At 44.1% G+C, this 27376-nt stretch overlaps 1 protein-coding gene across 14 annotated transcripts in view; it reads left to right on the top strand.

The window, feature by feature from the left end:
* The window catches only part of RIN2 (Ras and Rab interactor 2), a 349998-nt gene that overhangs the window by 163374 nt on the left and 159248 nt on the right, over positions 1-27376 (top strand). For 7 of the 14 annotated variants that reach the window (XM_083832271.1, XM_083832261.1, XM_083832270.1 and 4 more), the window contains exons 3-6: positions 4286-4362; positions 15119-15193; positions 20515-20599; positions 22526-22629. In XM_083832271.1, coding sequence (XP_083688397.1) covers positions 4286-4362; positions 15119-15193; positions 20515-20599; positions 22526-22629 — 341 coding nt within the window. Of the gene's footprint in view, positions 1-4285; positions 4363-5158; positions 5284-15118; positions 15194-15569; positions 15681-20514; positions 20600-22525; positions 22630-27376 lie in introns of all 14 variants that reach the window. The other 7 variants (XM_083832276.1, XM_083832275.1, XM_083832251.1 and 4 more) reach the window with 5 other exon arrangements.

Raw genomic sequence — 27376 nt, 5'->3', positions numbered from 1 at the left:
GGCGTTTGCTACAGGTTAGAGGGTGTTCGGATGCTCTTCCGTTGTCAGCAGGTTGAAGTCACCCTCTGTACTTCACCTGTAGCTCCCACCAGTCAGTTAGGACCCCTTACATTTACCACTGCTTTAAGGATACAGGGAAAAGTAGTAAACTGAGTCTTCGGTCAAAAGACTGCTTATGCAAACAAGAACGTTTTCCTCGGATTCAGTGCCTGGGTAGCATCCTTGCTTATTGCATTTGTAATAAAATTGATGTAACTACTTTTTGCTCAGTTATTGCTTCACAGACAGCAGAGCTGTGAGAGTTAGCTGGGTTATTTTTCCATTTAATCATTTATGGAATTGCTAATTAAATTCCAATTGCTGAAGCTTTATTAATGATAATGATGTAAAAGCCAGGAAAAAAAAAGCAGCTTTATTTTTCTGACTCAAGGCTGAATGTGTGGAACTGACCATTAGAAGAAAACTATTATTTCAGCGTTATTGAGCAATTCAGATCTGGAATTACCAAGAAGCATTTGGAATGCCACAACATCCTCCTCACACTTGCTTTTCAGTTTATTACCAAAAGCCATTCGCGCAACCTAGTTGGCAGACTGTCTTTAAGTGTTTTATAATTTAATTAACATCCAGAACTGTAATAAAGCATTTGAGTAAATGAAAGTAATTTTTCTTCAAGTGACTTGCAACACCGTATTCGCAAAAGGTTATCCAACTGTATTGTACGTTCTTTTTGACTGTTACATCAATTACTTGACTTTGGAAAGAACACTGCTAATCTAACAAAAATATATTGCTCGTAGTGAAGATACATTGAACAAACTAAATTGCTGAGCCATTTTCTGGATTGGCATAGCGGGCCATCAGCTTTCCTGGATGCTTGTTGCTGTATCGTTTCCAAGGCTTTATGACTGTGCAGGATTTAATCCTGGTGATACTACCAGGTGAACTGCAAACCTCCTTTAGGTGTAAGCTTGTTACTTTGGAGCTGGTATTTTTCTCTGCGGTAAGGAGGAAGGGAGCAGAAGCATGAATGCTTGAGGAACCAAGAGGTCATAGTTCTACCTCCATCACCTCTCCCTGCAATCTCCAGAATGTCCCTTTCTTCTCCCCTTGTCATTTAGAAAACTGCCTAAACTAGGAAACAGGTGTGACAGCCACCTATCCTAGCACCCCATTTGTAGAAGTGAGCGGGAGGGGATGCTTAGGGAGAAATACAAGCACCAGAGCGTGTACAGTTCAGTTCTTCTACCTGTGCATACCCTTGCTGATTGCTCAAGACAGGGTTTACAGCAGCTGGATTTCACATTTAGATTACTGTGGGTATTATTGCTGACAGGCAATCAAGGGAGTATCTTCTTCTGGGCCTGTCCTACGTTGTTACCCATCACAGCATCCTCAGTGAGTGAATACCTCCATTTTATAACGTATCCTGCTTGTTTGCAGTGTGCCACCTTGAAGTTTCAAAACATGGAAGGACTTGGAGTTGACACCTTTAGCACATCACCTTCTGACCATGTAGACTGCCTTCTTTTTTCCTTTGTGTGAGCTTGGCCACCTGAGGGCAGCTGATGACTGCAAGGTGTTGTAGAACACTGGGGATATATCATAGTCACAGGAAGACGATTTCAAAAAAAAAATTTTTTTGAGAATTGAAAGTCTTAAACTTATCTTAGTGGTGAGAAGTATATAAAGAAACTCTGAAGATCACATCAATTAGTAAGGCCACAGTCTGGCAGTATAGTTGTATTGAAGCAGAGACCTTGGGTGCTGATAACATGGTCACAGAGAAGCAAGGTAAACCTCTTTTTTCCAAGAAACTTAGCCTAAATTTATGGTGAGACTCTTGAGGTCAGAAACAGGATCCACTTATCCTGAATGAAACAGCATCTGATATAGACAGTGGTGTTTTTTTCTCTCGCTCTATCATATTGTTATTTGAAATAATTATGTTTCTGCATGAAGTCTCTTCATGGTTCACTTCTACTAACAGATGCTGTTTCTGAAGCTAATTAGACCATGGAGTATGCCTGAATCGTACAGCATTACTGCAGAGTAAACACTTTCATCCTTCATTCAGAACAATAATGACTTTGCCTTTTCGTTTGCTGCAAGGAAATGACTGCTATTGGGAATGTGTAGAGGCCGTGCCAGGGGAATCCTTGAATACTGTCCTTGGACTTCTGGGGAAAATAGCTGTTGCCTTGCCATGGCTCTGTTTGTGGGGGTGTGAGGCTGAGGCCAGGACCTGAGGCTTGGCAATCTTACACAAACTAATTGACCATCTCTGGTCGGGCATGATGAGAGTATGCCGAGAAAATGGGAGCTCTTGCCAGTTGTTGTGGCACAGAGAACAGCAGCTTCACAGAAAAATCGCTTCCAACGTTTCAGATGTGTTGCTCTGATGAACTGTGCTCTCCAGGAGGTCTCTGGCCTGCCTTTCTCCATCCATGTATGTAGTGTTACAGCTCATGGGGCATCATGGTAATGCTAAGCCTTCCTTAAAACTCCAAAGGCTTTTGCACACTCGCTGTTTTTCAAAATATTTGACATGCCTTTGTCAAAACCTGTGCATCACTGGTGCCATACATCAAAGGTCTCGTTCATGTTGAAGACCTCTCTGAGGAGGCAGAGTGAAATTTGAAGGCAGAGAAATGATTCGTTTTGATCTGAAATGCACAAATGAGCTAAGAAGCAGGTAAAGTAAAACATTTTTTCCTCTGTAAATGGCATGGTCTATCTACTGCTGTCTTGGGCTGCATCCCCTTTCAGACCCTAGCTAATTATCTAATACAGCAGGTTATCATCAAAACACTTACTGTAGAGGAAATTCCAGCATCTTGACATTGTTATTCGTTCAGCGAGGGCAATCAGAGATAGCTGTGCAGGCAAACCAGCCAGAACAGCTGAAAGGTGGGTTGTTGCAAGGTCCCAGAAGACTAATGTGTCTGCTGTTGGGGGCAGCACCTGAAGGAAGCTGCTGCCCTTGTGGAGAGCATTAAGTATTTCCAGGGACTGGGAAATGTTAGCTGCGCAATAACGTTGGAGAACTTGGTGCTGGGAATTCACAAGCAGAGAAGCCAGAGGGAAGACGTAACTCCTGCAGCATGGGAAGCAGGGCTGTAGAGGAGCAAAATGAACCGCCCTCTGAGTTTGCAGTGTTTGGAGCAACAAGTTACAGGCTTAAACTGCAGGAGAGGTTTCACACGAGGTGAAAAGGAGCAGTGCCTGCGTTGTATCAACTAGAATAGCTGGAAGGAGGGAGGAACACGGCTGGCTGAGGGGACGGAGCCCCAACGTGCGGAGACCACGCGGCAGCCCCTGGAGACCCAGTCGTGTTTGGGCTGCGGCTTGGGCGAAGCAGCTGCCTGTCCCTGGCCACCCCAGCACCTCAGGATGCCAAGGGGCACGCACGCGATGCCCCCCATCACATGCGCAGGGGAAACAGCTTCTGCAAGAGCACGACACCGAATCACGGCAGCTGCTGGTGGCCTCTTCAAAATAAGCATTTTCTGTGTGCAGATGAGAGGGGAAGGCATCAAGCCAGCATGCATTCAGATGAGACAGGCGCTGCTTTCCCGCAGTGCTAATTGCAGCTCCCTTCGCTTATTTCATGAGGGATCTGAGACCCAGTCCCTGTTTCCTAGCTAATGATTTCATGGTGTCTCTCTGTGTGTATGCGTTGTCATCCTGGTAAAAGCGGCAGCCGAGTACCCAGAGGCAGAGTCCTGGTGCTTGGAGGTGCGCTGTGTCTTGCCTCACTGTGGGTACAGGCCAATGGTGTGTTAGCAACAGACTTTTTGGTCAGTAAATGAGGTTTATTTGAAATATTTCTAGTACCTGCCCTCTGCTTTCACCCATCCATTTTCAGGTGCAAAGCCATAAGCTAGAAATGCTTTCTGAGAGTGACCTGTTAGCACTTGCGCTAGAATAAGCTGTTTCCCCTTGAACTTTTCCAAAAGAGCATGGTGATGTGTTCTTGGGGTTTATCTGCTCTCTGCAAGGTGTCTTTAGGTATGCAGTTGCAGTTGCCACAGAAGCAAATTACACACAAACACTTGGAGCAAGGCATATAACTGACAGAGGACAAGTTATGCTAAGCTAACACAGAACAAAGAGCCTGTGCATAAGGGCCCATAGGCGTGATTGTTGTGAGATTGCTGAGCCCTTGCCCCACAGAAGGATTCCTGTGTTTTTTTCATTATGTTTCTTAACAGTACTTGTGGCAGTTTTGAGTACTTGATAAAGCATCTGGGCTTTTTTTTTTTTTTTTTTTTCCTTTTTGCAGCTCTCCATGAATTCCCCAATGACATCTTTACAAACGAGGACAGGAGGCATGGAGCTGTCATCCTGCACGTCCTTTGTGTAAGTTTTGTGACTGCATTTCTTTTCCTATCAGTTTGGACTGGATTTGGTATGTTTGCTGACAGTTGATACCGCTCCCTACCCACAGGGTTTTCTGCTCTTGCACACAGACATTCCCCTTCTGTTCTCAGTCATGGTTGAGAGTGAGTTTTAGTGACTCATCTGAGTATAGTGTTTAATGCTCTCTTCTTAGTTTTTTCACTAACTCCTAAAAGGCCAACCAACTGCAGCCCCTGAACGCGTGCTGTCAGCTGAATGAACTCATGCAAAGGGCTTTGCCGAAGCTATTGGGCAGCTGTGCAGTGTTGCCAGCGGAGCAGTGCAACCCCATGCTGCCAACTCCTCTGCCAGCCACTGCTGTGCAAGGGGATGCTCCCAGGTTGGTGGGACAAAGGAGAACGTTCTCTGGCACATGGGACATGGTGGGACAGCTTGGTGATGTTATCAAGTCCTGGCTGCTGGCTTTCTCGGGCACTCTCCAGAGGGTGGCATCAAACAAGTGTGCCCCACTGCACTGTCGTCTCGCTGATTTTTGACCCTTTCACTTGTCTTTATTATACTTGGCCAAATGCAGAGCTTAGAGACATGCTAAGTTAAACAACAGGCCCCCCCCCCCAAAAAAAAACTCTCTCAAAATATCTGAGAGCCAGAAAGGTTTTTTTTCAGTTTAAGACCCAAAGGGCCAAGGATTCTCCCAGCAGCAAGGTAGATGTCATCTCAGTGAGCGAGACTGAGATGCCAGCATGGTTTGATGGGCCTGGAAGGACACTGCAAAACTTCTCATTTTTCCTGACAGGGATGGTGCCTGTAGAAGAACTGTATACGTGGAGCTTGAGTAATATTGTAATATAGCTGGAAAAATACTCTAGTCAGTCTGTAGTTTGAACCTCCAGAACTACCCCAAGTAGTTAAGTTGCTGAGGTGAGTTTTTTCTTCCTGAATATATCAAAGAAGTGATCATAACTTCACATTTGCTAGCTGCACAGTGGTCCTGGATTCATTTGGGAATTCTAGAAAATGTTGGGCTTCAAAGTTCAGAAATGTGCCAGCAAGATTTTAATAAATGCTATTTTTAAAATCTTACTAGTCAAAAAGGTGTGCAGTTTCAGGCTTGGAGTTGTGTGATCTCTGCTCCAAGTAAGTCATTTTAAATGGGGTGTATGGGCAAGGTCAAAATTCAAGGTACTGGAAATAAATTTACTTGGACGTAACCATGGTGTGTTAGTTCACAAGACACTGTTACAAGTCCATACAGGCAGCTGCAGTAATCTCACAGAAGGAAGCACTTTCCCTCCAGATCATTTTTTCAACTTTTGTTAGGTAGATAAAGACAATTCTTTTCTTTAATGTCTCCTAAATTTACGAAGAGCTGCCAGCTTGGTACTCCTCAAGGGGGAAAAGACATTCTTAAGCAGCAAAGAAAATACCTGCTTGTAATGAATATTTATATCTTATCTTATAATTTTTAGTCAACTTAAATGAGCAGTCACCATTAACTATGTGCAGTGATTCATGGTTTCTCTTTAAAGATAAATTAGATTGTATTGCATCATGTAATGTGAGTGCTCTGTTATGATCTTATTTCGGCTAAACGGCTACAATAAATTGTTGAGTAACATCACTATTGACTTTGGCAAGCCAAAGGCTTTCAAGGTTCTGTGGGAACAGTTAGCTTTTGGATGTTTTGGAAAGCAAACCCTGGACCTAAGCTGGATTTTTTAGCACCCACAAGAATACTCCCAAAAAATCCAGATAAACCATCTCTCAGAGTTGTGCCCTGCTGCAGCTAGTCACCCGGAGCTGCTCTGTGTTCAGTGGAGAGAAAGACATCTTCAGTGGATCTTCAGCTGCCCCGCTGTAGGTGTGGGGTAAAGGCCACAGGTTGGGTTTCACCTGCCTGTCTGTGGTCCACTCCACAGGTCCTCCCCTACCCCTGTGCGTGCCCCACTTCAGCTGTGAGCCGCAGGACCACCGGCTTCTAAACCACCACGGCCACCATGCATGGGCAGCTTGAAAAGCCCTGCGCCACCGGGATCAGGCTTCCGCATTGTGCGGGCTCTGTGCCCTCCTGGTACCAACTGCCAGACTGGTGCCCTTCTCCAAGGGCCTGGTGCGGAGCTTGCGGTTGTGTTTAAATGGCATGGGAAACAGTACTCCTGGGATTAAGTGGTTCTCAGTGAACAGCCATGGAGAAACGTCCATGTGTCCCAGGCAGCCTTGGCCTGCTGTTTCCTAATTTCAGAACGTTTGTCAGTTTTACTGTCACAGTCAGCATGTTGCGCTGCGCCTTGTGTGGTACTTCACACACGATGTAACGTGCATCTTGGCCGATGGGTTTTATTTGTTTGTTTGCATGCTGGATGCTGATTATTTGTTTCTCTTGCAGTGCTCGTAGCCTCACACGGTTTTTGTGTTTTGACATGGAAAGGTCACTCTTGATTGGTTGTTAATGCAAGAAGCTGTATTATCTGCTCTTAATCTGTATGGCAAATGTGTAAACCACATCATGAGGTCTTGGAAAATACTGGTACACAGTTTGTCCCCTTGTAACTCTACTGTGGGTAATACAGAAAAGTGTTACGAGAGTTTTTAAGAAAAGGCTTAAGTGCTTATAGTTAAATTCATCTTTGTATATGAAAAACAGCTAGCAGACTCTTGTGTAGCCACTCTAAGCAAAATATGATGATTATAGTAGCATGCTGTTGCCTTGTAAACTTGTGTTTCTTAGATTTCAACACAAAAATTATTAAAAAAAAAAAACGAGTTACAGGAATAAGTTTATAATGAGACCATTAAAAATGAGGGTTGCTAAAGTCAATCTTAATCTCAGTGGAATCTGTTCCTCAACATGTGTTTTTCCAGGCTTTTTAAAAGAGGCAAGACCTGGACTGTATTTTTTCAGTATTAGTAGCAGTGAAATCACACAGTATTCTCATACAGTTGAGTACATGAACTGTGAATTGGGCTGTTTTCCAGTCTGTTTCAAATTATGATTTCGGCTTCATAATTGCTCTCAAGATAGTTTATTTTTCCACGGCCTTTTTGTCAGCTCTGAACAAGCTGAACATACTTTAACATATAACAAAACAGATTTTTGAGGACTGAAAATCAAAGGTGAACTACCTGCTTCAGAATAAAAGGAAAAATCTGTTTTTAGTAAGAACTAGATGTAAGCATCTGTTGTCCCAACAGAACCATGTCCAGTCACTTCCCCTCTAGCAAGCAGATGCTTCAGTCCCTCAGTGCGCTCTGGTTCCCCTCAGCAGCTTTATTGGCTCTGAATAATGCGGCGGGTGGAATGGATGATCCCTGCCCAGCTAGCAGGACTGCCCATGGGCTGTCCTGTCCAGAACCCCACCACAGACAAGTCCGCATTCAGTCGGGCATGCTCCGCGACCACGCGGCTCCAGGCAAGCCCTCAGCTGCTGAGGCTGTTGGAAGGCATACAGCTCGTGACCGCGGGCGTCAGCTGAGAATTTTCCCGGTGTCTTTCTGCCGTGAGCCGTGAACTTGTGAATCCCCAGGACAAACTTTGCTGTCTTTGGCCCTGGTCCAGCCTGTTGGATGCAATAAGAAGCAGAAAGAACAATGTCAAATGCTTTGTCTCCTCTTACTGTGGAGTATCTGTAACCTATCATCAAAGAGAGAACTGATATTTTGAAAAAAGACGACTGTCAACTTTTAGCAACCTGCCTCTTTAGTCTTGATTGAAAGGGGTTGTCATTGTATTGGGGTAATCAATCTCTAATTCTGATTTTACCCTCCAGCAATTCAGTTACCAAATGTCTGATCAAATTAGAGCATGCACAGAACTGCACTTTGTAGGAAAAGATGCAGACAGAGCTAACTGTCTCTGCAAGTTTGAGGAGACCGGGCTATAAAATCAAAGGGACTTTGTTAAACTGTTTTTATTTATTTTACTAAAACCTTGTTCTCTTTCTCTCAATCCCCTTTTGCCAACATTTTTATATTACTTTCTAAAAGACATCAAGGTAAAACTTGTTTATCAAAAAAACAGAGAACCAGGGGTCAAATTGTATGAACTGGGAATTTTGGGGGATGCATTAAATAGCCTTTCAGGGGATTCCCAAGGCATCTTCCCCCTGTTGTTTAATGACAGTGAAAACAGAAAGTCTTACACCTCAGCACATCCTGCAGTGAGGCTGTGAAGAATTACTTAACATGATCTGATGCTTCACAAAGATGATAGTAACTCACTAAACACTTTAAAAACCTAAGAGCAACTGGGCAGGAGCAATTTAGCAATAGTTTTAGTCAGTAGAAATGTAAAACACTTCAAGAGGAAAGTGGGCCAATGAAAATGTACTTCTGGTTTGGAGCTAAAATGTTTAATTTTCCCCTAGGTAGTTCTTCAGAGCTCATCAGCTGATTGCTTCACTGCTATTTAATGATTGTCATGTCCTCTCTGAGAAGAGGGCATGTTATCACAAACAAAAAAATCCCCACTAAATCACTCATTTGCGATGTTCAAATGGGAGGGAACCAGGGTCTGGCTTTTTAGAGTCCATTGCTGTTCGTTACTAAAGGATTAAACATAAAGCCTGCAATCTGGGAGTGTCCCAGTACTTGAGAGCTTCATTTTGAAATCTTAACGTTGTCCCCAAAGGGATGCAGGTTTCTAGATGTTCTCATAGCATTTGACCTTTTTTGATTTGTTCTGGTGGATTCATGCTGATGCCTGTGTGGACACTCAGTGATAGGCACCCAGTACCTCCAGAGCCAGGGGCGGGAGATGGTATCACCCAGGCACTTGTAAGGTGAGTGCTGGCAGCAGAAGGAGGGTTTGGGTGTCGCTGCGGGTTCCCCTGGAAGAGCCCAGGGGGATGGGCACTACCTTTCCTCCCAGCTGCAGACTGGTCCCAGAACGCACTGATCCCCATTTCATCGCAGTCTTGTGCATGGTGCAGTGTGACTTCCCCTTTTCCCAGTGCTCTGCAGTGCCAGAACACGAGCCGTCTGCATGTGCCTGCATGGGTGTGTGTGTTGGTGTGCAGCAGCAGGTGAGCTCCTGCCAGAGCCCAGGCATGAGTGGCTGCAGGGATGCTTCCTGCCTGCACCTGCAGAGGTTTGTCGGGGGAACAGCTCTGGGAACGGGCTGCACAAACAGGGCTTCCACCAATGGCTGCGAGCAGCTCAGAAAATTCAGGTCGCTCTGTACCTGTCCTGTCTTGCCTTGTTGCTGAGTCAGAGACCGGCCAGGTCGTGTTTCTCTGGCACAGAGATGTCTCCTCCTGCTGATGATTTTGTGGTGCCCTAAACATACTTATTTTACTGATAACATGCAATACAAAGCGATAGTTATACACAGCTTGCTGCTTATCACATCGTGGTACCACAGCCCACTGCTACGAGTGAGCTTGGACTGTGTGGGTTTCTTGTTTGGTTGTGTTTTTGTGTTGTGTTGTTTTGTTAATGTTGTTGTTTTTTAATTTCTGTTCATTAGTGGACTTCTAGGTGGTTTTTGTATGTAGTCAGAATTAAGGAAAGCTCTGTGCTTGGTTGCAGTGGTTCCAGTGAAGCACTATGGTGCAAGGTGGCATGTGCATTATTTATGACAGGTTGTCATTTTGGAGGTGAAGCAGGTCAGATTGGCAAACAAATTTCATATTAAAAAAAAAAAAAAGCAACAAAAAAAAACAACACTAGTTAACTCTAGTTAACTTCTCAGGAGAACCATGCCCTATACATTCTTTCCCAGAGAAATACAGAACCCGTTGACGGAAAAAATAATAAAGCTCAACTCATCCAAGCAACTAGTATTGGGGGACACAAAAGACCTGAAGTTTGAGCTACAAGAACAGCGACACAGTGGTGCTCTGCTTGTGACGTTTTCTGTCAAACTTGATTCCTTTACTGAGGATGAGTATTACTCCATTTTAGAATAATCTCTAGAACTGTAGCTAAATTGATCCTAAATTCAGCCTGATCATGAGAATATAGGAAAAATATGAACAAGAATTATGTACAGATACTATTTTTATGATAGACAAGCTGCTAAAAAACAAAAACAAAAAAAAACACAGAATAGATCTTTATATAGGCCAAGTCTGTGTAAGCTGTCCTGGCTATTTCATGAAGTAATGTGATATAAAGCAGATTTCCCAAAACAAAGATGTAGGGATGAATATCTCTCAGTTGTGACATCTTTAACTGTTCAGAACAAACTTTTAAGTAGAAACGTAGGTACGTATCTGAGCCTTGTAGGTAGGGGACCTGTGTTTGGTACCTCCAATCACGTGCTGTGTCTGGAAAATATATACAGATCTTTCTTCAATTTAATGCTGCTTCAGGCTGGAAGTCTATCCTTGCCTTTTCAGCACCCATTGGATGGAACAGAGATGGAATTGTGTTGGGGTGGGCAATGGCTGCTAGCACTGGCTGCCTGGGGAGGGTTGGGTAATTAGGCTAGCGTGGTTCGGTCCTTCAGCTGGAAGGTGACTTGGCACGTGGCTGACAGAGCTTGCAGTCATACGGGGCTTGGATGGGAGTGGAAGAGATCAGCTGTGAGGCAGGACAGGTCCTTCATCCTCTGTCCCTTGGCACAGCTCAGCTGCCAGGAGGAGTCAGGAAGGTGCTTTCACCACTGCTCATCCCAAGGCTTTTGCTCCCATTCTGTAAATCTTCTGGCAGGCACCTTCAGTCTGTCCATAGCAGCTTCTCTGGCTTGGGAGATTGTTCTCCAAACATCTGCTGAACTGCCTCATTGCTACCTCATTACCCTCTAAATCCTCAGTGCTACCTCATTACCCTCTAAACCCTCAGTGTTCCTGTACCACAGTGCCCTAAAATATATTTGGCTGTGATTGAAGAGGTGGTCAGCATAATTACATATCATACCAACCAAAATTTTATTGTTTCCTTTTGATCCCCCCCTACTCTCGGAGCGAAGCTGCTGCCCTCTGCAGCGCTTAGACGTTCCTGTGGAATGTTCCTGGCTTTCGCTCAGTAAAGGAAGCTCTAATGGAGACTGGTGCAGGAAATTCAAAGGGATGCTGGACAAACAGGAGCAATAATCACCTATGTCCTGAGCAGCAGAACACGTTTTTTGAGTAAGATGTTTAATCTACTTTCATGTAGAAATTGCAATTACTTCTCTGATGCTTGTTTATTTGAAGCATCATTTTAAAACCAATCCTAATGTAATACTTAATCTGGAATTTATAATCTTTTAATACAGGGTCATTATATTTCCGTCATTTTTTTAATGGCCTTTTGGTGAGGAGAAGTGTCTGTTAATAAGGTTGCCTATTCAAAGATTTTAATGTCTTCTCTTTAGCCGAATGCGACCAAGCAGTGCTTGGGCTGAGACGTGCTTCTTGTCCTCCCCATCACCTCGCTCCATTGCCATTACACCTCTCGCCTCAGCTCTGCCCCAGCCCATCCACATTCCCTCAGGCCCTGCCTTTGTCCCCAGTAGCTGCTTGCAGGTGGAGCTGACTTCAGCAGTGCTGCCCTGCTGCCTTCCTGAGCCGTGCGAAGCTTGCTTGTGTTTGTTGAAGGCTGAGGCAATGCGACCCCTTGGATTCGCATTGTTTCCAGCTTCTTTGCAATGTGAGCTCTTCCTTTGGCTCTGCCCAGCCAGGTTCACAGCCAGCTGGCTCACTGAAGCCCTAGTTGTGTTTAGGATTTAGGGAAGCTGTGGGGGTTTGCCCCTTTGCTTGTAGGGGAAAGAGACGAGTTCATTGATGTACAGTTGGCACTGCAGTGCTCACCTCCCTGTGTCACCCAGTGTCATCGCAGACACAGTCCAGGTGAGTGCTCCTAGGTGCCACCAGTGCTGGCTGGCACAGGGAAGCTGTGGCTCGGCGTCACCCCGCACCCCAGGTGAGTGCAGGTGTGCCTGTATGCGCCAGCTGGGAGCGCTGCGTAGTCACATGAAGCTGAGAGAGGCTGGCCAGCAGAGGAGCAAGCAGTTGGCGCAGTAACAGAGCCACAGCTGAACTTGGGTGGAAGCTCAAACCACCTAATTGGCTGCAAAAGCTTAAAGCCGTGCTGTTTGCATTTGTCCACATTTGACATATGGAACAGAGTTGCCTGCCCTGATGCTGGCTCTCTTCCTTCTTTCCACATTAAGTAGCCTGGACTGGTGTCTGAGCTATATCTTTACGAGTCTGACTTGCAATAAAATTTAATTTTTTGGGTGTGTTCCTGCTGGCCCAAACTCTAAACTTTCTTTTTGTTTATTAAAAAACAAACAAACAAAAAACACTTTCAAGGAAGTAGTGTTTATTGTCATCACGTGTTCACTTACCAAAGGTAATTGCCAGTATTTTAGCTTGTGAACCAAGTTGTTTTCTCACAAGATACTCCATAGATTTGGACTCTTCATACTGTATTGCATTCAAGCCAGTTAAATTAGGAAAGACTCCCAGCCAGAACCAGAATTGTGACAACAATGAGGTCATTAAAAATAAATGCTGAAGCATGTAAGTCAGTATGGTTTCAGCCTGATATGTTCCATCAGCCTGGTGTAAAACTTGCTGAAGTCGCCCACAGCAGTCTTCCTGACTTAGCAGGCTTTGGTCAGTGCTTTCAGCAGGCATGGCAGCTTGGTGTTCCCCAGCACCTCCAAAAGGATTAGAGAAAGTGTGGCAGTAGTTTCTTCACATTCATTTTTCCACTCCTTCCTGATTTCAGTCCCCCTTTTTTACCTTTCCTCTTGTACCTGATCCTACAAATGCATAAGACGGAGTGGACAAAAGAAAATTCCATTGTCACCTTTTTGGCTTGTGATTGTACACTCTAAAAATCATTAGAATGCCATGAAACGTAGCTTTTTTGACACATGTATGGTTACTGGGACATGGGTATGCTTTCCTGTTATTGTTTGCATTGGAGATGATGCAAAATCACCTGTCACATCGTTTGAGCACTCATTTAAAAACTCTCAGAAGCATTTGCCTGAACTTAAACTGATGGACACCTTGCACCTGGTGTCTGTCCAGGCTGAAGCTACCTGCTGCATACCACGTCGTGTGCGGGAGTTTTTCACTATCTGAAAAAATAGTAGGAGCACAGAGAAAAAGACTGTGCACCATGTATTGAGGTAGATGATGAAATGACCTGATCTGGGGGGGGGGGCATGCTGTCTGGTTTTGGCTGTCTGTTTTCTATCTACCTGTCTTTGTTCAGGAGAACTTGGCTACCACAACCATAGCTGATTGCAGGAATCCCAAGCAACCATATGATGCCCAGCACTCTGTGACTGTAGATTATCAGATATATATCAAATATAGAGAGTGCACTCAATTTAGAGGGATGATGGTGTACAGATTAGTGTTCTTGAAAGGCATTGTTGTGCATTTGGGAAAGGAAAATGACAGCATGGCCCACGCAGATTAATATGATTAGCAGATTAAAAAATCCAGGCTGAAGTTGGGCACCTGCTATCCATTGTATTTCAATGGGACTTGGCCACTTAACTCTCACAGGCTGCTTCTGATCATGCTTCCTGTGATGCACAAGGTTTGTGAGGCATTTGCTTCCTTTACCTAATTAACTGTCTAGCACTGAATCTTCAAAATGGCATCAAAATCATCCATTGTGATGAAATTCCTAGCTCTAATCCTGAACAAGTATATTTGAATTATTTTTGAGCTTGAAAAGATTGTTTGGCAGAGATTTTCATAGAAATTATTGACTTTTTGCAGTAGAGTAATAATTAAATAATTAAGTTCTAGCAAGTTGATTATTTTACTTTTTTTTTTTGGTGGGGAGTGGGTATTTAAACCTGTTCCTGGAAAATTGTAACGAGATCAGAAATGGATTGCGACGAAGGGCTGTGTGCACAGGGCACAGCTCCTAGTGGGGTGCTTCCCTACCAGAAGTGGGCGGTGAGATTGCAGCAGGAGAATGAAGAAGGAGCTCAAGTGTCAATTTCTCCTGCCTCACCACGCACAGCACTTCGTACTCCTTGTTCCAGACACATCTGGCTGCTGCTGCGCAGTCTGTTCCAGGCTTATGTCCGGGGCCTCACCTCTCTGTTTACATGCACACAATTTAAGGATCTCTCACACGCATGCGCTTTTACATGCATGCAGCAATAAATAGACCTTTGCTGATACCACAGTCTGCTAGGAATGAGATCCAAGATGGTGAGGTAGCATCTCTTGCAACAGTTTTTTTGGCAGCTTGTGCAGATAGATTGTTTCTGGTTCCTCACGGGAATGCCAAATAAAATAGATATGCTTCAGGCCTCGCACCAAGGAGTGCTGTAAGGGACAAGTGCTGGCCTGTCTTACAGGTCGTCCAAGGGTACAGTTGTCCTCTCCTCTTTCCCACTTCCCCTGTTGTGCAGAACACTTGGCTTTAAAACTCTGCTAGTTTGTCCCAGGTGATGTGCAGAAAACAAGCTCCTTTCCTCTTTTTCAGAACACTAGCATTTCAAAAGCTGCTGCTCCTCAATAATCCAGATTTTCACAGAATATAATCATAAAAAAGCTTTGCACTACACAACAGAGAGAAAAGTTAAGGGCAACTAAGCAATATCCAGAGATTTTATTTTTTTAATGTCGTTATGATAAAGTGCTGGCAGTTTCTGATGGCTTGGTAGAACTTTTAGATAAATACTTAATGATCTTTCTGTTAAATCCCAGAGGGCCCCATGAAGTTTTCGTACAAGAGAATCTTTTTTACAAATGTATATCAAAACAAGCCCAAGATAAGTTGGGACACTGCAGTTCAGTTTCTTTGCTTGACAGTCTCCAAACTCAACATTTTCTTTTCTCTTTTGCAGGCCATGTATATGTTTTATGCTTTGGCAATTGTCTGCGATGATTTCTTCGTCCCTTCATTGGAAAAGATTTGTGAAGTAAGTGTTAGAAATTTGTACTTGAGCTTGTGTGCTGTTTTAGCATCAGCTCTCCTTGAGAGCCCCAACATGTGATGATGGTGTATTTACTGTTGTCTTAGAGTGTTCCCCATGCTTTTTGTTTAGTTGCTCTGCACTGGCTGTGTCAGTTGGCTCAGCTTCATAGGTCTCGCTTGCAGGAGATGGGCTGCATGTCTCCTGGTGGGTGAACTTGGTTGATACTCCCTCATAAAAGTAGCAGTCTCCTTCCTCTTAAATAACAATTCCTATGTATGCATCTTACTGCTTCTTGAAAAATTGAGACAATGCATAACATAGAAAAAACATGTTCTCTGTAGCAGCAATTCCCAAACTCCACCTCACCCTGACCCTGCAGGCTCCTGTGACAATGCTGGCTGCAGTGCAGGTTTCCAGGCAGTGAGCCCAGCAGAGCCTGCTAGCTTGTCCTGTGCTCTGCCCTCTCTGTGGATGGAACTGTGCCCTGGAGGTAAGGACGAACCATTAGGGGCTGGGAGAGGGTTGTGAAGGTGTGCGTTGCCCATGTAAGGAGCAGCAGTTCAGTTCAGTTATGGCTTCGGGCATGGTGCTCAGTTCTCCCATGACTTGGAGGATAATAACATTTTATCTGTTGACTTTTGCAAGGAAATACTGATCTACGGGGTGTTTCTGAGTTTCATACAGCATTAACTTAGAACTTAGAAACCTCCCAAGCATCAGACTTGGAAAGAAAAGAATGCACAAAAATGGAGGGGAAGGGAGAGGTGCAGAGCTCCTAGCTGGTGGCCTGAGAGCCGCGTCCTGCCCCACACTGCCCGTGGGACTAGGGAGCTGTACCTCCCTCCCACTGCCCAGCCAAGGCAGGCCTGCTTTGAGCTGACTTGCTGCGGAGCTCGGCTTGACTGCTTTGGCTTTGGACAGAAATGAAGGCTTGGCTTAGGTTCAGGATGCTGCAGAGCATTAGGTTCAGGTCAGCTGTAAAGAAGATCTTCAGCACTTCCAGCAACTGCAAGGGGCTCTGTCCTTCTTTTCCTAAGGCTGGCATGCAGAAATTTTAGGAGACAGGGACTGTGTTTTAGCCTGGATCAGCTCAGACAGCGGCAGGAAAAACACAGACCATGTGCCTGAAGTGACACATGAAGCAAGCCCTCCCCAATGTCAGTCTCAGGCAAAGAAATCTCTGCAGCATGTAGACAATGTGGTTCATTCTTGCCAGTGTGACGTCTCCATCATCTGGAGGAGATGCCTGCTGGTCTGCCCACTAGTAAGTGTTGCTCAGCACAGCTGTAACTGGGCATCGGGAGGGGGCATGGGAGATGACCGGAGAAATCATTTGCGATGACAGCTCTAATTGAATCTGACTCTAAACTAACCTGATATTTGTAGTTCAGCACCCTACCACACTGCCTGGTTTGCTTCATCAAAAATAAGTCCCCAGGAACTCCCACTACTTTGGTGCACAAATATTCAGGTGACTGAAGGATGACAACATGTGGCAGGATGTTCTGCCCTGAGAAGTTCCTGAGCTCTCTAGGGCTGAATCTGAACACAGCCAGTCTGTGAGATTTAGGGGAAGGGAGCCTGCTGTTACCAGGAAAGTAGGCAGGGAAGTGAAAGTGGGGATTTGAGATGCTGGAGATGCAGACATGCTGAGTTATTTAACCTCCCTTCTCCAGAGCAAGGAAGCCCTACCAGGAAACTTGGGTCCAGAAGGCCAGTTCAGGCCACTGTAGATGGATGAAACCTGAGCTGAGGAGGTAGTGTCCAGGACAGGCTTGCATTTTGGGGTGCCATCTATAGGCCTGCTGTGCAGAGAGACAGGTAGAGCCAGAAGATTGTGGGAAATTATTTTTTTTTCCCTACTGAGCATTCATTAAATCCCATCTACACATACATTTTGATCATGTGGCCTTGCTTACGGCAGAGGTCTGGTCTGGGTCTAGAGAGAGCTAGCTCCTGTAATAACTCCGCCACTGACTCTCCATGTGGCCTAGGATGAGCTATGTCACTTCTCCATACCTCTATTTCCTGCAGTGCTCAATAGAAACGTTGTTTCTCAGCTGCATTTACAAATAGTGATAGGAAACACCATATACAGTGTTCACAGTTCCTAACTTTGATGGTGGCGAGCTTAGTTATAAACCAGAGGTTCAGAGACTGGAGGAGTCCCTCTCCTTTTACCATCATTAGCCTCTCTAGGTGCAAGATTTCTACATCTCTCTACCTGCCCCAGAAGGTCTGTAGGCTTAAACACGGGTCAGTGATAAAGGTGCAAGTGGCAGAATTTACAGCACCATTTGTTCTCCTAACAGGTTTTCAGAGTGTTTGGTTTTGCATGGGCATATAATATCTAAAAAGCAAACACCCTCCCCATGTGACTTTAACATAATATTTACAACCCCCTGGTCCTAGAATGCTACTTTCAGTTGACTATATCTTTACATGTCAGTTGTTCTTTCATTTGTTATTGTCGCAATGTTATGGAACAACTCTTCATATGCTTTAACAGTTATGAACCACTGTGTTACCCAACACCACCAGTAAAATAAGGTGATAATAAGTTTTATTTAATTGTGTGTGAAAGAAAAAAAAAGCATAGCAAAAGAATAGTACATCTGGCATACTTCTGTTAAGAAGTTACTGTTCAGAAGATACTGTGTCTTTAGAGATTATCAAAACAGGTCATATAAGCGTATCAGATTTTTATTTTTTCTATTGCTCCGACTTCATTTTCCCCTCAGAAAAAAAAAAAAAAGAAAACTAACCCTATAGCTAACCCTTGGGGGCATTCAAGTCTTGTTATTTATGTATTTTATGCATAATTGAGCAGTTCTGCAATTATATGATAGCAAAAGACATAAGCATTCTTGTTTCCTGCTCCAACCAACTTTTCATTTTTTCAGTCCGGAGTGGCTCACCTTCAAAACATCCAGCTTTTCATGGTTGGTCCTTGATGCTAGCACTCAAGAATGTATGGGAAAATGCTTGGGTCACTTCGCAAAGGCCTCTGTGGTTCTTTGGTAGTAGTCACTCTTGCCTGTTTTTCTAGGAATGGGAAGGTTTCATCCCTGCCCGATGACAGCAGATGCTACCACCATTGCTCACGCTACTGTATACAATCCCCCACAAAAAGACCCAGTACAGTGAGTGGGCTGACTCAGGGATCCAGGGGTTCTTTGCGAGGGAGACCACCAGAGTCCTCCTGCATCGCCTGATGAGATGAGACATGTGAAATTTTCAAGGGGATTCTCTTGGTCGTTAACTCACAAAAAAGAATCATAAGAGAGCGAGCCCCTTGTCAGGAACACAGATTGTACAGCAATACTGGGTATTGCAGTACGGGTAATCTGCATAGCATGCAAACAAACTAAACAGTAATGACTTGCTGCTGATCTGAAGATTGACCATCAGTAATTCTACTACCACATACTGTCATATTCCGGAAAAAGAATTCAGACCACCCTATCTGAGGACTTTTTTGGCCTTGGAGATCCACCAATAGTTATTTTATAGTTGCTTCCAGGTTAGATGCACTATTTTTGAAATAAATGCCCTTTTTCTGGCTTAGCTCCATCTAGTTTGGAAAGTGGTTGTTAAGTTAAATCAACTAGGCATTTATGCTCCCAAATATGTGCATAGAGATTAGAATTTGTTCAAGAACACTTGTTATGATAGACATTCATGTTGTGTCTTAGTTCAGATGTACTTGCAACCAAAGCCCTGACTTTCATTTGTTTTCTAAAACAATTTGTACTTATATTTGTCCAGTTACTCTCTGTTATTGGTGTTACAATGTGTCAGTGTGTTTACATGACACAACTAACATCGTAGCATCAACTGCAAATGCAGTCTACAAATACCAGAGAATACATTTTTGACTCTGCGCAGTGGGCAGTATTTTCTGGTCTATTATATTAGCTTAATTATCATATGTATTGCAATAAATTATCCTCAAAGGAACTTATGATGGCTTTAAATTTAACCATCCCCACAGAAAACACTGATGGTTTCTTTGACTGGTGTTCTTTTCAAAAGGTACCATCTAGGTGTGGACTGACTATTGTAGGGTGACCATTTCTGTACATCCGTTGAGAACCCTGCAGAAGAATTCAGTCTGTAGGGATCTACTTCTGTTGCTATGAGCTTCTTTTATAATAGTTATATATATCCATATATATATATATAAAATATAATCTATCTAAAATCATCCTCCGTAAAGCCATGTTTTATCAGGTTCCATAAGCTTTTATAACAGTCTAGCAATGCAGTGGTCTCTTGTTTAAAAAGCATTCCTGATTAGGGCAGTTCTTCTTCTTTTCCCTTATCCCTGAAGCATACACAAAATTCTTTATTATGTGAGTATGGTCAGTGGGCAGAGTTAAGTTTTCTTACGAGTTTAAAGTATCTGTGATGGGATCTTCAGTCAAGGTAAGATTTGAGATGGGGGATTTCTGCAACGTTTGGGAGCAGCCTTGTCTCTCTGTAAATATACTTTAATAATGAAAGACCTTCAGAGAAACCCTGCATAGCCAGGAAGGGCAGAGGGGAGAGGAAGGCTTCCTCTGGCCTGTCAGGTTGGCTGTGGTGTTTCAAACCATCGGTTCTGCTAGGGAAACATTTCCACCACTTTCAGCTCTCTTGCCCTTGCTTGTAAAATGGCAGCTGCTGACTCGCACGCATGTGAGTAAGCCAGCTTTGTGTAGTAACAACTCAGCAGTTTATGACCGTATCGCAGGGGGTGGCTTTTTTTAGCTACTCATATTAAACTGTGGAAGGTGCCAGCAAGTCATGTGGTCTTTAACAGCTTTGTCGCATTTGCTGAACAGTGGCTTGTACAGATGGAGCAGTGGGAATGCAGAAAACATAAAGGAAGCAATTAACCAAGTAAATCTTTGGAAACAGCATATGTCAAAAATTTCAGAGTAGAGGGTCCTTTTCCTTCCAGAAACCACTGTTTTAAATAAGAACAGTCCCTGGGCACATCTAGTGGAAGGCTGTAGGAGTTAAGTATCTTTGATGATGACCCATGCGAAAGGGGTGTGAGGAGAGGTTAAATCTCACAAGGCTGAAATGGTATTCAGGGAAGAAGGTCAGGGGTTGGACTGAGCCTGAGCTCCAGCCCTGCCCATTACAGGCCAAAGTAGATGAGATAAACTGTGTATAGCACAACTTGTATATATGCCTTTGATGACTTTCTCCCCCATGCTGAACTTTTAAATGTAAATTGGCAGTTTCCCACTCTTCGCAGACAGTGTAATGTTTCTAGTTGAATTCCATCAACCTGTCAGTGTTGTAATCAGTGACTCTGATGTGTTTTTCTGCAGCGCTTGCATCTTAGCGAAGATGTGGCTGGGGCAACTTTCATGGCAGCTGGCAGCTCTGCTCCTGAGTTGTTTACATCTGTCATAGGTAACTAACCTACTGCTTCTTGAAACCTCCTCTTTTCCCTCAGTGTTTTTCAGAGTTGAAATGGGATTGCTAAGCACCTATAATGTTTGTCATAATGCCTGACCCCTTTCCTCATGGACACTCATGGGATTAATTGTGGGAAATCCTCACTAGATGTAGAGGCTTTAAAAATGTACTGTTATTTCACAACAGAGCTACGCTGGAAGTAGTTCAATTTGACCAGTCAAACCAAGGTCAGAAATGCAGGCAGCTCACCTTAACTATCTATTAGCCTTCCCTTGCTGTAGCACTGCCAAACTGCAGAGCACTGATCTCTGCACGTGCAGCTTTCCTATTCACCTTCCTATGCTATCTGCTGCACCACCTCTACAGCTTAGCGCCTTCAGCCTCCTGGGTTGGTCCCCAGGCAAACTCTCAGTGTCCTGAGATGCACATTCTCTGCCATCACCTCTGCTCTAGTTAGTTGTCTAACACCGCTTCCTTCAGGGAAAGCCACAGCAGGAGGAAGAGAGAATTTGAGACCCTTATTCACAGCAACAGGTTGGTGAGATCATCGCACTACCATTGCAGCACTCTGCTTATGGGAAGTGTGATCAAGAGATTCAGCAGTACTTGGGTGTGTGTAGCTTGAGGAGACTCGCGTGTTCCTTTAACAGCCTTGAGCTATGAGGGGACTTCAGTCAAGAGAGCAGCTATAAAATGATTCTATATGTATGCTACCAGGCGTAAGGTGAAAGTGTTCTTGCAGTATTATACACCCTCATCTCCAGTGGTAGGTAATCATTAGAACAATGGATGGGAGGTTAAGGTGGCCTCTCCATCACTGAGGAGAAGTGATTGAACTCTTCTGAGCTTAGACGCTTTCTCTAGAAGATCCTTCTATTTCAGTCACATCTACCAGAGGCAGAGCACAAATTAATTCACACCAAGCTGCATACTCTGCAGAGAGAGATGATCAAAGCTTCAAAACCTAGGAAGCTAAAATGGAAGCCTATGGAGTTGGGCTTGTATTACAGTTAAGGGCAGCACACTAGCAAGGTGAAAATAAAATCAGACTCCTTCAGGCAGCTTAGAGAAGCCCTAACAGTCTTGCTGTGGTGTAATCCACCAGATACTGAATGTCACTTGAGGTATGCCTACTTCTGGGTAACACATTTCTCAGAAAAGGGAAAAGTGGAGAAAAAAAATCTAAACTGCACTGGCCAGAAAAATACTGCTGGAAACTTAAAAGCAAGTGGTGAATTTAAACAGACTGACAACTAGCAGGAGATGGAGTGTTATTTTTAGGCTGACTTCCTAAGGAAAAAAAGATTGTGTAGTACCACAGTGCATGTGTCTGTCAGTTCATCTCCCTCACCGTTAACCTCCTTGGCCAATTTTAACCAAATATGACAGAAGAGCTCTGAAAGGAGCTTGTAACATAGCCCCATAACCTATTCTGACCAGCATCATTTTCAGCTTGCAAATAATAAGTGGCCAGACAGTTCTGATTCTGTTCCAGCTCATGCTCCTACTTCCCTTATTGTTGTAGTCAGTAGAGGTGGGGATATGGGGAAGAACAGAGCACTGGTAAGGGAGTGTCTTATAGGAGATAGTTTCTTGCAGATTTGTGTCCTGCAAGATGCTCTCATGGAGCTTACTGTCTTTTATAATGTGTATTGCCATAACATTGGTTTGCAAGACCAGGAGGTTGGTGACTTAGAAATGTCTAAGGTATTTGATTTTCATTAGACAATACATCTGAATTCCCACATCAAGTTCTACCACCTTTATTCACCCTAGTACCTTTCTCTGCAAGTTGCCCTATTAAATATGAGTAAAAGTAACAGAACTGGTGCATGCCTTTTTATTAATTAATGGGGCAATTTTAGAGGAAAAACTCCGTACTTTCCAATTTACACAGCTTGCCTTGAACTTGTTTTTCAGGTGTTTTTATCACAAAAGGAGATGTAGGTGTTGGAACCATCGTGGGCTCTGCTGTATTTAACATTCTCTGTATTATTGGTGTGTGTGGGCTTTTTGCAGGACAGGTAAGAGACATTTAATAATTCCTAACAGTTATTGCATGCCTTGGCTCTACTGTGAAATCAGTTGCCAGGTTTGCAACCTTACCACAAAGTTCTCTGGTTTTGTTCTTTTTAATAGAGTCCTGTACTGTTCCTCTTGCATTTTTTGAAATGAAAGGCAGAATAGCAAATGTCAGCTTGGACGTTTTAAGCTGCCCAAGATATGTGGGTGGTCAAAGGAATAAAGGACGGTTATTTAACAGATCCTCTTGCTAGCTATTGAAAGATGTGTTGTGATGTTTGTATCTGGTTCTTTCAGACCAAAGGAGCCAGAAAATGTGTGTGCCCCTGGCTGGTAAAAATGCAGTTCAATGAACTGTGAAAGATGCCTCCAAAGGAATCATGACACTTCTGGAGCATCATAAAAGATGCTGCCTTTTGTGTGAGATGTTGTTGGCAACTGACTTGACTTGGGAAATTATACAAGAAAGATTCAGTCTTTGCTTGTAGTTTAACTCTTATTTATGTCCTCAGATTCACAGGATGGTTTACATGGGGAGAGACACCTGGAGGTCTCTGATCCAGAGTCCCTGACTACCCCCACCAGCCCCAACTCAAATCAGGGCTAATTTCAGAGTTGGATCTGGTTGTTCAGGGCCTTGTCCAGTCAGATTTTGAATAATACCAAGGATGCCAGAAATCTTACCTTACTAGCATTAAGGCTATCCACCCCTAGTATAATTTCTGTTTTCCAGTATGTCAAACTAAATATGACAACGAGTTATTCATGTGAAATTAAAGTAATTAAGTTGTGAGATCTGAGCTGCTGTCTGATTTGCAGACATGATTGACTCTGTATAATTAAATATCTAAATCTGCAGTCACCTTAACACTTGCCAACATGCCCAGTATTTTTATGATCTTGTAAAATGTTCTTTGAAATCTTACTGTACAGACTTTTTTTTGCAAAGAGGCTAGGCAGGATAACAGAATCAATAAAGAGCAAGAGGATAACTAGCTCTGGAAGAAAAGCCTAAAAGAAGGGGCCTCTATGACTTGGTCAAGAAAACAAGCAGAGAGCTTGGGCTTTCCTAGGAAATTTTGTAATCCGGTTTTATTTGCCTTAACCGTGAAGGTTTTTCAGGATGAAGATAAACATTTTCATTATGGGGAGGCGTGGGGAAGAATCCACAGAGGTACTTTTCAGCCACCTAGGCTCCCTGATTTGCATGGGAACATGCAGCTGAAAGCTACACACACTTGCTCAATACGTTAGTCGTTCTACTGTAACTCTTACTGCGAAAGCCTAATTGATTCAGGCTAGTTTTTAATTACCAAAGCTTTCCCAGCGCTTGAAGCTGTGTTCCCCAGAGGTGTTCTCCTGTAATCAGTAGGACTGTCTCCTCAGGTTGCTTTTTTCAATCAAATGAAGAAGATTAACTGTTTAGCACGATGACAGAGGAGCTAATTCTTCCAATTTTTGTTCTTCACAATATTAACTGCAAGTCCGAAACATGCTAAAAAAACTAGCTAGAAATGACAGCTTTTAGTGGAAAAGGCTTGATGGAGTTTGGGGGTTGACAGAGAATGTCAGTCATCTTCGTCGGCGGGTGGGAGGTGTTTCTTTCTGGAGGGCACAACACAGCCAAAATGTTCTCGTAAATGCCTTCGGCCTTCCAGGCATGGTATCTTTCAGAAGTTCAGAAAAGGATTGGCTGTCCTAATCATCCTAAGCACGGTCTGTGAGTCCTTTTTCAAGCAGAGAATTGAGATTTGGACTGGTTTGTCCTGATTTTGTTTTTCCCTGGCTCCAGTAGTGATGGTTGTGTGATTTCATCAGGTCATTTTGCTTGTTTGGTGCAGTTTAACCTGGAATGGATTCGTGAGAATTGGAATTATTTAAATCACTGTTTGGAATCATGATTTAAGTGAGCAGATAGGAAACCTCAGTTTAAATAATTCTGATACTCTAAACAAAACTCTGTTTTATTTTGTGATCTTCAGTTTGTCCACTCCCAGCGCTTCATCAAAAAGTCATTTGCTTTTATTGGTGTGATTCAGTGCATCTTTTGTTATTACTGAGAGGAATTTTTTTATCAGTAATTTCTCTATACATGCTCTAACATAATTAATGGACCTGGATGCCAGATTTGAGTTGCCTTGTAACGGCCAGGTGAGTCTGGAAACAGGTTGTTGGTCTCAGCTGCTTGCTGTGCTCCAGCTTGGGCAGGGCAGGGTTTTCTCTTCAGAGCTCAGATCTGAGAAGTTAGCAGGCAGAGTCCTCTGTTTTTCAGGTGAGACCAGTGCGTCAATGGGCAGGGATTTAACAGCCAGACTTTGCTGTCTTCTGAGCCTGCCCTGAGGCTCACAAAGTCACAGTTTTCTGGGACTCCCATCATCCTGGAAAGCTGTGTTAAAGCATCTCTGCTTGAGGCTGGAATGCTTTCAGGTTTGTCAGGTGAAGTGAGATAAGTGGAGAATTAATCCCATGCTATGGCAGTTCCAATCCGATGGTGCTTAGGTACCCTTCATATTCCTCAAAACTTGTCATTGGATGCTCTGCAGTCGGGTGGTGGTTGCTCAGAATTGCCAGGGCGGACAAGAAGGGCTGATGCTCCCCCCTGTGTCTGGTTTACAGGTGGGATCCCAATGGCAGCGAGGGACAGTTTCAAGATGATCGCAGTGCTGATTTCTGCACAGGGAACTGCAGAGGGTAGGATGCAGTCCTACTGCTGCTTTCCTGTATCGTCCACCAGCAGTGGCTGGAATGTGCCAGTGGGAGCGTTTGTGTGCTGATCAGGGCAATTTGCAACTGCAGTTGTGGAAGGGTGTTGGGACCCTGCTAGGAGTCAGTACCTGACAGCACTCTGTTGGTTTGCTGGGTTGCTAGGAGATGCTGAAAGCCCAGGAGGTGCACAGGGAGCTGCGCATGCCACAGATCTCAGTAAGCCACAACACTGTGGCAGTGCTGCTTTGTCCCCACTCATGGTGTGTGGCTTGGAGCTGGGAGAAATATCTCTGTGCTGGATCCGGATTATAGGGTGACTGATGGGTGGCAGAGTGCTTGGGAGTGTGCAATGCCCATGGTCTGGAATACCCAGAGCTAAAACTTGTAGGGGACATCTTTAGCGTTTCTGTAAACACTCTTTATTTTTGCAGAAGTATTCAGTATCATAGGAAAGCCTATTTTTTTGACCAGTAAAAAAATGAATTCAAAAATATCTCTATCCAGGATATGTTTTATTTTTACATTAGTCCATAGTCTGCATGTGCTATGTTGTACGTGTTATTCTTTGGCTTAAGAAAATACTGGGTTTGGCTACATGCATCTTGTTGTAAAAAAAAAAAAAAAAAAAAAAAAGAAATGTGCAGCCCCAAAAAGTTGGTATGCATTGGTTGGTATGCAAAAAGTTGGTATGCAACTCTGATTATTTTTCTAAGCCTTTAATGGCTAGTAAGTGCACACTTCTCAGTAAATCAGAATAGACATCCCACTGCTGGAACTGGAGAGGAAAGTGTGATGCCCACACCTCTGTATGACACTACGCACCTAAAAACTGCATTAAAAGAGCATTATTAAGGTTGAAAGTCAAACACTGAAAAGTTATAAAATAGCAGCATTAAGGTTCCTTGCACAACCTTAATTTTACTCAAAGAGCAGCTCCCTCTGGCTCTGGATGCTGCTGCCATTGCTCTTGCTGCTCCAGCTCAGCATTGCTCAAGAGTTTCCTTGCTCGGCTGAGCATGGTGGCAGTGGCTGCTCATAGCCCAGCTCTCCCAGTGAGCTTTCAGCTGCTTTAGTAGTGTGAACCCTTTTCTTCTCTGAGGTCCCAACATACGCTTTACTTTCTACAAGGGCACGCACTAAACACCTCAGTCATCATGAACCCAGGTTTCATCTCTAGAACCATTCTTGGCTGAATTAGGAAGTGACTTAAGTACCTCATCATGTCACATTTAGTGCTTGGTTTCACTAGTATAATCATGTTCCTGCTAAGCAACCAGCCACTCCAGGTTTCTTTCTGTGCGATCTGTCTCTCTACTCCTCCTCTATCCATTTCTTGAGGCTCGAGAGAAGAACTTTCTCCAGGTTCCCCCCCAGATCATTGATCCACCCTTTACCTGTTTCTCAAGTGCCTGTCTTTCCCCCCAGCCCCACAGAGGTCTAGGTCTCTTCTCCTCTCCCCACTCCTCTTCCCTGTGGCTCTTTGGTCTGATTCTTTCTTCCCAGCTAACCTCATTCATCCTGAGGAGGCACCTTGGAAAGCACAGGAGCCTGCTTGAGAGCCAAGGCAATCACGTTTTCTGTTGGTTTAATCTCCTCCACCAGCTGGAGACTTGGTGTACCTCGCAGGCAGTTCATGCTGGAGCCTGCGACACATCTTGCACAGCCCTTACTCTGCCTGCAAGCGGCATGTGGCCAGAGGACCACACGGCCCCTGCTTTGTAATTGCAGCAGAAAAAGAGCTTCCCCAAGAGGCTCCTAAAGCCTAGTGAAGAGCTTTCCTTACAGGATGAATCTCTGAAGTCCTTAAAGGGTCTGTAGCAAGGCTCCCTCATCCAGCACAGCAAGTCTAAAAGGGATGGACACCCTCTGCCCTGTGCCCACATGCTGTCCTTGCTCCAGGCCCCCTGCAGGTCTCAGGCTACGTCTCAGTCCAACACGTGTATGTTGCTTTTGATGTCTGCCTTCCAGGTAGGAGGCTTCCTGCTCCATGCTCAGAGCCTGCTGGAGATAGGTGGTAGGGGCTGTGGAGATCATGGCCACCTG

Source organism: Anser anser (genome assembly GCF_964211835.1).
Source record: "Anser anser genome assembly, chromosome: 3".
NCBI lineage: Eukaryota > Metazoa > Chordata > Aves > Anseriformes > Anatidae > Anser > Anser anser.
This window is presented reverse-complemented; position numbering and strand designations above follow the sequence as displayed.